The 12,062-nt window shown below is 33.4% G+C and overlaps 1 protein-coding gene across 4 annotated transcripts in view; it reads left to right on the top strand.

The window, feature by feature from the left end:
• The window catches only part of LOC125062216 (tetratricopeptide repeat protein 39B), a 70,224-nt gene that overhangs the window by 32,778 nt on the left and 25,384 nt on the right, over positions 1-12,062 (top strand). For 2 of the 4 annotated variants that reach the window (XM_047667979.1, XM_047667978.1), the window contains exon 1: positions 646-770. The exons of the other annotated variants lie outside the window; for them this stretch is intronic. In XM_047667979.1, coding sequence (XP_047523935.1) covers positions 726-770 — 45 coding nt within the window. In that variant the 5' untranslated portion in view covers positions 646-725. Of the gene's footprint in view, positions 1-645; positions 771-12,062 lie in introns of those variants that run through there. 4 annotated transcript variants of the gene reach the window in all.

Genomic DNA, 12,062 nt, shown 5'->3' with positions numbered 1-12,062 from the left:
GTCTGATTGCAATTAAAAAGCTAGTACCGAATTTTGCACGATATTTAGATAACTATAGCGCCGCTAGGAATACTTTACACCCAGTAAGTTACTGGGAATTCCAAATCCGAATTCTCCCATTAATGAGGTAGGCACATATCTGCCTTATTTATCTAATGCAAATTATTTGTGTTTTTAACAATAATAGGTGATAAACAGATGCACATATTGTTCGTTCTCGGATTCGATAATACCAATAGAATACTGTGGAAAAATTGCATTTGTTTTCCGAATTTCTCTATTAAATATTGTCGTATTGTCGGCTCGTATTTTATTTGGATACGGACAATGCATGTAATAGCTAGAGGCGGCTAATTTTGCTTTGACATGACCATCATACGATACAATAGACATAACATTTAATATATACTTCATTTATAGAACTTAATTCAGTAATAAATATTCAATTTGTAATAAAAATGATACCCAGAAGCATTACTGTTTCATCACAACATGCGCGAATTCTTTAATTTGATTGCTCTCGTGCATAAATAATTTTGAAATTGCGCAGTTAATATTTGAAGAAATGGTTTGAAAACTACTATACAAGTTAGGGCGGCAAAGGGGCGGCCATAGTTAATACGTGGGCGGGCGGAGGTAACCCGGCTACAACAGGCCCAGGAGGCTGCACTCTCTAGCTGGCGATCGTCGCGGAACCACGCATTCCGAATGACGGAGTAACTTTAATGCTGTCTCGGGATCGGCTTCGCGCCAGCCGTCGCCTCTCATCAGTAAGTTTTACAATTGAGCTTTGCGATTTTTTATATTATTGCTGGTTTTTTTTACTAAAATTTTGTTGGGTTTTGTGAAATAGCTTTTCCGTTAAATGCTGAGATATATATGTTTAAAAACAATATACATATATATGTATATTACTGGGCTGAAAAAACAAGTAATAAATCTTCAGAGAAATAGTTTCTAGAAACGATTTAATTTATAAAGACGGGTGCACCGTGAGGTCCGGTGAGTCCTGCAAGTGTAAATACGCGGATAAATTTGTTATTTCTCCTTGTATTTACACTTGCAAACTGTTTGTCGAGTATCGGTTTTTTGTATAGATAAATTGCTAGACGTTTAGTTTTTTGATAGTTAGATTTTTCACAAAATATCGAAGTTTCTAGTTAAAGTCTTAGGTGAAAGAATCCTGCGAATATTACATTTTAACTTCAATCAAACTTTATTCCCACTGTTACAAAGGAATTGTTTTTGATTATTGCTTATGTCTTGTACCTGATTATTGCAACGCGATTGTTTATTTTGCATTGTATTTGTGCGAATTTATTTTGCTTTATGTGTTTATATGTTTTTAAATGTTTTAAAACGTATTAATAACCTAACTCAAAGCCTTAATTAACTCAATTCCATAGCCACTTAAAACTGCAACTCGCATATATTAAACACTTTCGAAATCGCCGTCGATAAGGTTAAAGTAAAATGTATTGCACACGGAAACCGGAAATGATCCGACGTTTTTCTGTCTGTAGAAAGTGTTAGGTTACGTTCGCACTGCTCGCTTCGCGTCTCGAGCTAAGTTCAAAGTCTTTACCATGATCTCATAGATACCATATAACTTTTTAATCGCATACATCTAAAAAGTATCTTTTTTCTTTTGTTTTAAGATGCATTTTACAATGCAAATAAATGCGTAATATTGTTGTCATACTTTGAGCGCCAGGTAATTTAATAGCATTTACCCGTTAGCGCGATAGCTCAGATTCCAGGAAGTTTGTAGGGAAACATAAATTTGTCTCCGCTTTGATAAAGCATCATAATTACTTGAAACGTTGTTTCTAGTTTCTTACGTAAAGTATCAGTTGGACTAAAAAACTATTAGTTGATGTATGATCTAAATTTTTTAAAATTATGAGCACTTGGGTACTTGGCCCTATCTTTCCAAATTCAATTATCTTTCGTCTCTAAGCATTTGAAGCTATTCTCCAAGAGGTGCGGTGTCTTCCGTTCTATTGGATTTTGAATTAAGAAGTGGTCGTCAGTGAAGTTTCTAGTAAATATACTTAATTTCATTTCATAGTGCAGCTTTAGAATCAAATAATGATATTAAAATTACAAAACTAAGGTTGATAAAGATGAAATTCATTACACAATTATGAAAAACAATTAATTTTAAATCTCTTATTATATTTAATTTGCTTCTGTTGACTTTTATTACGGTAAACTGTAAATGGCGTCACAAAGAGTTTTATAAAACTTCTATTAGCATTTAAATTATAAGATTTATTGCAATATAATTTTATGCACTGATTAAAGATAGAAAACTACCTTGAAAGTTATGTAGCAGTACGTTCTATTTTGAAAATTATTTCTAAAGCTTTATATTTTTAAAGATTTATTCACCTTATTACAAATTAAAATTGTCAGATTTATAGTTAAAAAATTGAGGCGCATCCAGGATATTGCGCATGCGGAGTGGCGCTTTAGGTTTGCCTCAGAGTATCTTAAAAAATACATTTAATAAATTTTTTAAAATATTTAATAATTTAATAAAATTAATTAAAAAAAATATTATATTCGCACATCTAACAGATTTTTTAATACCTAGTTTTTTACCGGACATATCTAATGATGTAATTTAATAATAATAATTCTTAAAAATGTTATCCTAATATGACAAAAAAAAACTTTTTTTAAATACGTCTGTGCTGCTACATCCGTTTAGTTCTGGGCCTCATATTTCTGTATCTTTTTAATAATCATTTGTCAATCTAATAGGCACCTACTCGCCTCCTGTGCCTGACATAAGCCTTCGACTTCGACCGTTCGAACGAATGCTCGACATAAAGAAAGTCATTGGTACACCGGTTATCCGCCGGGAACGGGGATGGAACCTACGACCTCAGGGATGACAGTCTCACGCTGAAGCCTCTAGTCTAACACAAACCTATATATATATATATATCTAACCCCCCCCCCCCTCCCGACCTCAGATCGCCCGTAAATTATTTTTCCTTTAATTTTTATAATATTCTCCTCCTTTTCCAATAACTTTCATCCTACTATTATTTTTTTAGGTTTCAAAAGTTATCGGCACTGGTCTATCTTAACTAAATTACATTTTTAAATTTTCATTGTAAGGATTGTTCATTGTATGTATTTGTATATTGGTATGTATTAATTTCCTAACACGTGTAACTAGAACATGTAAAAAGTATAACTCGGGCACAAAATGTTTCGTTCCGAAGTAGCGGTATATGACAGTTAAATTGGAAAAACAATTTCGACAGGGTATACTTGAAATTTTTTAATTGTATTTCGGTTTTCGGGAAACTTTCAGTTAGTAAAATGTTAGAAAATTTGAATTTTTACGATTTCATGTTTGACCCAGCGCCATCAATAATTACAACGCTGATAGATAGAAAAATAAAATGCCTAATACAACTTTCAGAAGAATCACCTTACATACCTCACTATAGTAGGAAAACTATATGTATGGTAGGTACTTGCTGGATGGTGATCATTATTTTGTTTCCAAGTAATTTTAAAACTATGAAATGATTTCACATGTTAGACTCTCGGCGAATCAATACGATATATTGCCACTATATTACTTCGTCTCAGATAAAATTAATTGTAGCTCACTACTAGATAAATTGCACTTCCTGTCTACGAGACTTTCAGTCGTGTTTTGTTTCACGTTCCTCTCCTTAACAACAGTTACGCAAGAAAAAATCAGTTTCATATCGCGCAGCCGGGACATACAAGGACCGCTATTTAAACCCCGACTTGTTTAAGCTATCTATATAATATATATTTATTAATAATATCCATAGCGCTAAATAACCTGCATCGTGAGCACACCCTCACACCCTGACACACACACAATACATCTTAATAAAATATACGTAGTGAAATTTAATTAAAATATTTTTATTGATTTCTTTCTTAAGTTTCTTAAATGCTTAAACCTTGTATATGTTATTCCAGGCTTGGCTATATTTTTACTACAGTTGTTTTTTGTTATATACAATTAAAATTTTCTACGTAGTACGACATAAATAAAAATAACTTAATATATATTTATTCGTTACCTTATACTAGTAAATACCAATGGCTAAATAAGTTATTAGGCAACGGGCGGATTTATCGCTAACAAGCGATTTCTTCCAGGCAACCCTAGTATTGAAAAACCTACAGAGGGTAAAGTACAAGAAGTGTATAAATAATTAACAAAAAAGAACATAAAATAACATGTAACACTAACTATAACTAAAATAAAGTTAAATATAAAAAAGAAAATAATATAAACAAAAATGTAATTAGGGTTACAAGTAGCTAATTACGTGGCAGAAGAAAAATGCTCAATAAGAAGTATTAAAAAAAATTAAAGACAGCTAGTCTGATATCAAGAGGTAAGGAGATCCAGAGCACGATATTTAGCGCAATAAAGGAGGAGTGATATTAGATTTCAGTTGTATGAGTAGGTGTTTCAAGAATTAATTATTTTAGTATGAATTGAAATGAAACAAAACTTTTTTGACGGAATCAGTTGCATATGAGAATCAGAAGGAATCAGGAATGACAAGATAATTGTCGGAATAAGAGATAAAGACTGTCATAGAGGACAAGGAAGGAGAGTTATTTAAACAAAAACAGGACTTTCATAAATTATTAAAAGCGTCAATGCAGAGTCATAAATTAGTTGATTGGCCGTTTACCTTTTAAAGGCTTCAGCTTTGTTCGACCGCTCAATAGAAGTGAGGGCCGTAATTTGTTTCTCTTTTTGTTTTGAAATAGATTCTCGATGTTGGCCTGTTTTGGCGGAATAATGGGTTTTTTCTCTCGATTTGGGAGACTTGGGCCGTCGCATGGTCAATCGCCACACTGCAAACGAAGTACGAAGTAAAGATTTACGCCTTCCTCTGTGAAGGCGGTTTTAATCCAAATCTAATTTTGGTTTGAGCGGGCAGCTTTTATTATCCGGATCCGTTTCCGTCTGGCGAAGACATATGGAGCCTCCTACGGGCTCAAGGCCGTACCGACCGGTGTATATATTTATAGCACCAGACTGTCCAATGATTATTTTAATACTTTAAAGTACTAAAAAAATTATTTTAATAATAATTATGACAATCATTACTATTAAATAATCTTTGTGTAGTAATATTTGGAAATTGAATAAACCTATACAGTTATAGAGCGATTAGACTTTGAAATTTTTAATTTATGCGGTCTGAGACATTAATCACATCACATATTTAAACCGTAAATAACGGTTAACCTTTAAACATTACCCTATGTTCTAGAGAGATTCCTTCATACATAATTTCCGATTGCCATTCTTGAGTGGTTTCTAAGATAAGTGCGTGCAACCAAACGAATGACTCAGTAGTTATCGATTTAAATCAAGGAAACGTAAAGGTATATTTTTAAATTGGTCAATTACACTTCAACATTGGATCTCACTGTAGACGATTTATGTCTAGTTGGTGCATTGACGACGGCGTAATTGATAGTCACCGTAACCTGATGCTCTATTATATGTAATATCAAATCCATGTCAGCTGCCATCACAAGTCGAGGTACGAAACTCAGAACATATAACATTAAGACTAGCAGGCAAATCTATATATATATTTATTTTTCTTTTGTGTTGCATCGCAATTCATAAAACCGTGAGATTAGCTTTTTAGTTTTTATTAAAAAGAAATCTTCTTTTATTTTAGATTAGGGTTGGTGATTCTATAAATCTTATTATTTTTATTTTATAAAATTTGGTTATGCACTTCTTGCACTTTACCCATCATATTTTTTTTTTAGTTTTTTCCTTACTATGTTTGCCTGGAAGAGATCGCTTGCTAGCGATAAGGCTGGTTCTTATGTATTAAGTTATTTGTTTTTCTATATGTAATTTCTTAATTTTTTTGGATTAGGGTTAACCATTTTTTTGTTTAATTGAATTTCTATTTCTAATGTATCGAATATTATTAGAATAGTAATAATCCAACTCGATGAGACCTTTTGCGTTGATATTATTTTGTTTTTTAATATTGTACGTTAATTCATTATTACCTACATAATAAGAACCTGAGTCATACATATGCGGAATTTTATATCGGTCAGTTTGTGACCAACCCACTCAAACCCAAGTGCGTAGTTTTGGACAATGCTACAGCGAGGCCACTTCGCCGAATCCCGTAGCGGCTGTAATATCTCACACAAAGCAACAACATCATGTCATTTGCCGGTGCTGATACTGAAACGATTTCCGAATTCGTAGTTTCAAACTCAGCATATTCCCAATATTTCAAAATCGAATGCGTCAGTTTGGTTTATTTTTGCGGAACATTTTTGTAACTGAAAATCATGATCCGCGCTGCAATAAAACTTAGGCAAACGGCGTGTATTTAAACAAACGGTACGTGCTGCAAAACGTGCAAAACTGTTTTTTGTACCTTATCTATACTACTTCATCGTGTATATTGACAGAGTCTCAAACGCATACATTTTTATAGATTTCGATACAAAAATCTTACTATGTGCTACCTTTGCGTTATTAATTATTCGATTTTGAGTTTCGTACTCGGTAGTGAAACAAATGAAGGTGCGTTTGCTTTGTGACGTTTCCGTATAAAGAAAAAAATGCAGTTAGGGCTAGCGCGCACGGGTGACTTTTGTCATCGTGACTGTTTCCTCACTCTGTTTGTGGATATGTATGGAGATGCGCGCATCTTACGACGTGACAACTGGGTGACATTTATGTATGTCACCGGCGAACAAGCCCATCAGGAAACTGTCACCGTGGCGTTCGGTTTTCATAGCAGTGCAAGTACAAGTGCAGTACAAGTGAGAAAGTCACTCTCAGTGTCGTTCGTTCGCATTTGCTTTCCGATTCTCGACTTTGATGCACGCAATAGCGTCATCACATCTACATCTACACCAAAAGTGAATATCTGAGAAGACGATATTGATAATGACATCATAAAAACTAACTGAAAAAGTGACCTATACGATAAAAATCTGAAATACTACTCTGACGTTTGCAATTTAAATCATGGGAAGTAGACAACATAGTGTAGAACTCTCCACTTAGGGGCCTGTGACTCGAAAGGGGTCGACCCAGTATTCCTTTCGCTTTTTTTGAAGTGAAACTTCTTTAGGCGCATGAGGGTAAAAAATTTACGGAGCGTCACGAAGATGTGCAGCGTTTTTGTCGAAGAAAAAAGAGAGAACAATTGAGACCGACTGAGATAGAGTGAGAAGGGTGAATTACCTTATAGAAATTATATTTTTAAAATGAAAATTTTGTAAAGAGACTATGAACTATTAGTATTTATATTTTATGCAAAATAATTTATAGAAATCTCAAATGACGAATTGTAAATTAAAATGCCGCGTGTTATTTTCGAAGAAATAAATTTAAAAAGTTAAATAACGCTTCGAATTTAAAAAAGGTTTTGTCACACATGACGTGACAATAACAAAAACTTTAATGTAACGTGTGAGCGCTTAGCCTCAGGTTACAGTTGCTTAAGTTACTACGGTTATGTATGTCATCGTTTAAATGCAGTTTATAATCTATGCGAGTTTGTAAACAGCCAAAATTGTGATTCAAAACATACTGATTATAATCAATGTGTTTAATTATAATCTATCGGAGACCAACCGTCAAATGCTCTACTTTGTGTACTGTTTAGTGAAAATGACAGCCAAATAGGACGGCGCGCGAGGACAAAATAATTGAATAGTAAACCCCACAAGAGAATGTAAATTATAAATTTGCACTAATCCGTGTCTAACATACTGAAATAGATTATGCAACGGGACGTATGTACTAATGAAAATCCAGTAGCTAAAAATACTTTACGAAGGAAGGCATCATAAAATTCTGTGTAACATAATCCCAAGCACAAAGCTACTAGCGCGAAATGACACTGCAGTCTTTATTAGGATTATTCTTTCTATACGTCGAATGACTAAAAGCCGTGCTATTAGTAATTCGTAGTAGGATTAAATAAATTTTTGATATTACATTTTCGATCTATTTTGAAAAGAGCTATGCTGTTTAAATAGGAGTTATAATTATCGCAAACAGTCACCCCTATAACCTAATGGGAATACGTCGTACCAATAAGACTGTATATTATGACGATCGCTTCTTCTTTCTCTCTTTCTCCTTAGCAATCTGAGATTGGTATTACGCTGACGTTAACATATATTTTATAAAAGATAGGTTAAAAATAGTTTATTGTTTATTAGTAATCATAACAATCAAATATATAGTATTTAGAATTTCATCACATCACATTAGTAATAAAATAAATAAAAATGTATAAAGATAAAATTAAAATAAATTTTTAAAAATAAATTTAAAACGTTTGGTCCCTGTGGCAGTGCACTTTTAACGCTGGCAGCATTTCCTCGCTGTACTGCGATACTTATAAAAAAAAACTGTCTGTTAAAATATATATTAAATTAAACATAAGTGAGTAAAGCGTCTTGTTACCGTTCATTTGATTATGCCCAAATAATTGTATACTATATATAATGTGTTAACATTGTAATCACTTGTATACTTTATAGAATTTAAACACGATTTATTATCATGATTTGTTTCGAAGCTAATTTACGTAGTTGCTAGCGGAAACTAAGCATTTTGTTTTCCTAAGTACGGTTTTAATACCATCATTTAAAATGATTTACGTAGAACATCAAAAATAAAATAAATCCTTAGAACCTTCCTAGGTCTGGGTCTCAGATTTCTGTATGTGTTTCATGATCGTTTGTCAATCTAATAGGCAAGTAGGTCGTCTACCTCCTGTGCCTGACACACGCCGTCGATTTTTGGGTGTAAGGTTTCGTTCGAGCGAATGTTAAATGAAAGAAAGTCCATTGGTGCACAGCCGGGGATCGAACCTACGACCTCAGCGATGAGAGTCGCTCAATGAAGCTACTAGGCCAACACTACTCAGCAGCGATTAATAGGCTCATTGAACAAGACTACATTTTAAATCACTAAAACTAAAAATAACGAAAATCTTACCTTAATACAACTAATAGAAAAAAAAATAAACTCAAATTTAAAATAACTTTATTCTTATAAGTAGCCAAGTACACTTATGAACGGCAACAGAAAAGATGTTAAATTGATTCTAAATTTACATTTCCTATCAGTTCGCAAGTCAAGGGTGTAGAGCGAGCAAGAAGAACTGGCAAGAAACTCGCCCGCCATTCTTTTAATCTCCTAGTTTTGAATCATACAATTTTTTTGAACTAGGATCATTTAAATAATCATCAATTTTAATTAGATTTTTGCATTAATGCAGTGATAAATCTCTAATTTCGCTTGGGAGTTTGTTGAAAAAACGAATATAATTTCCATATAAGGAGTGGTTTATCTTCTAAAGCCTGGTTGGTCGTACGCTTAGATTAGTTCTGTTTCGAGTATTATAGTGGTGAAAATCACCTTTTCTATTAAAATCGTTTATATTTTTTGTACATAAAACAAAACAAGGCTTCAAAAATATATTACCCTGATAGTATCACAATATTTAATTCCTTAAACTTATTCCGTACCTTCCCTGGGGAAACACAACAAATACCCGGAACAAACAACAAAACATAACCACATGTTGTGCCCTAATCTCACCTATATTGTGATAAATACGATTGATCCTGATAAGATGTCCTCCTGACGTGTTATCTGTATATCTTTTCAATGGCGAAACTGCTCGAGAATAGTATGTAACATATAATAAGAGATATACCACTACCAATAAAAAACCGATATGTATGCTGTACATTTATTAGTTTGCATATTAATCGCTTCATGGAACATACAAAATATATATAAACGGAATACGTTTTTCAATACTCGTCAAAATAAACCAGATCTGTTTCAGTGAAAGGGTGAAAAATAAATTGGCTGTCGAATTTTCCATTTGAATGATTCAAAGGTATCGATCTAACTTGAATTTCTGTTAAACGTTTCATGTAATAAATTTAAGTTTACACTTTATTAGTATTGATTAGTGGTTATGTTGCCTTTTAACGCCATATCAGACCGGCCTCTTAGAACGATAGCGATTGTTATCTTGACTTGTGGAGTCAAATGTACTCCGCAATCTTAAGTCGATATCAGCGTTTTGTTCCATAACTGAGCGTTTCATGCAGTTTTTGCCGCGCACCACCACTATGTGGAACCAACTACTCACTGAAATATTTCCGAGAAAAAAGAGCCGTACCAATTCATAAAAGGCCGCGACCCCTCTGGCATTGAGCTTGGGATTTTCCATCAGTAAAGCCGTGACCGTTTGCCCCCTGTTCGATTAACAAAAGCGTTACGGATATCGATAGAACAAATGAAATTGCATACAAAATCGTCTCAGAGTTCTCTAACCGTTTCGGAGGCGCATCACCGCGACCTTCTGCCCACTAAAGTCTATAGTCGAATTATATCAACTCTCCATATTTAGAAATAGCGCCTAATCGATCGCTGCTTGCCTGACTATTCTGTACACTACTATACATAGGATATACGATATATATATGAAAGAATAACTTGTTTTTAAAAATACATATATTAATTTGTCAGATGTGATAAAGACATTGCTTGGTAATGTAGTAGAAATTGATTTTATCAATATAGATATGTCAACCGAGGTTTTTACTTTGAAAAAAAAAAAACATTTCATCTGTACTTGTTAGTAGAGTTTTCGTATTCGTTTTCGCATTACTTATTTATACGTTCTAAAACAACGTCTATGCCTTAGTAAAAAATCAAATTCGAACATCATCGAAATGTTTTGCTTGGTTGACTGATCAAGTTTATTATGTCTACCCACATTTTTGTTGCTGTTTGGTTATTTTATATATGTACCCACATCTGTACGCTCTAATTTTTAAGTGAATTATAATTGCACTTCTTATGAGAAATAAAGTTATTCTTAAACCTAAAACAAAACAAGAAAATGACATCCCAAATTTAACACACATCCACATCAATTACATTAGAACATCAGCAATCTATCAAAGAAAAAAATTAAACAAACAACCACAAAAAAACTTAAACCTCATCATGATAAACAAAGTTACGGTAAGTTGGCAGACTGGTGTAAAACACATCAATTAACTTAACATCATATAACCAACGTATGTTATGCGTTATTACGAAACATATTATATTAATAGCTCAGCGCAGCGATTAATAGGGATTCTACGTAAGTTCACCTAATTAAGTGAATATTCAAAATAAAACAAGTCTTAAATAATATAATTAACTTGAACGGTACGCCAGTCTACACTGTGTCTGGCATTAAGTTTATTTCTAATTTAAAACTCTGTAAAGTTCAAATAAGCAGCAAAACGGTATTTCCGTCACTTTGATGCTTCTTCGTTCTCAAAATATAGTTAAATATTTTGTTACGTAAGGGCTCTCATGCGGTCGTTCAAAGGAAACGTATTGCAATATTGAGACATTTATAAACATCTTTAAGTTCATGGTTTGGAAATAAGTTGCGTTTGTTTTCACTCATATTGGAATAGTCGGTAGATATAACGTCGCTGTAGAATGATAGCCTCGTATGTCCAGAGAACCAAACATTACAGGAAACGAAAAAAATGTTTCATTTCGTCAATGTTCGTTAAAATATTATTATGTGTTGGTGTCCATAGTATTGGATGGTTAAAAGGACGTATTTATTAATAACAGAGCAGTGTTGGCCTAGTGGCTTCAGCTTGCGACTCTCATACCTGAGGTCGTAGGTTCGATCCCTCGCTGTGCACCAATGTGACTATATATGACTTTCTATGTGCGCATTTAACATTTGCTCGAACGGTGAAGGAAAACATCGTGAGGAAACCGATATGTCTTAGACGCAAAAAGTCGACGGGGTGTGTCAGGCACTGGCTGATCACCTACTAGCCCATTAGATTTAAAAATGATCATGAAACAGATTAAGATCAACCTTGTTAAGGTTGTAGCGCCACTGATTTTTTTTATATTTATTTATTAATAACATAAATAAGTCCTTACCTCATGATTATTCCAGTTAAATGACACGAGTCTA

The sequence above is a fragment of the Pieris napi genome, chromosome Z (assembly GCF_905475465.1).
Source record: "Pieris napi chromosome Z, ilPieNapi1.2, whole genome shotgun sequence".
Classification (NCBI taxonomy): Eukaryota; Metazoa; Arthropoda; class Insecta; order Lepidoptera; family Pieridae; genus Pieris; species Pieris napi.
This window is presented reverse-complemented; position numbering and strand designations above follow the sequence as displayed.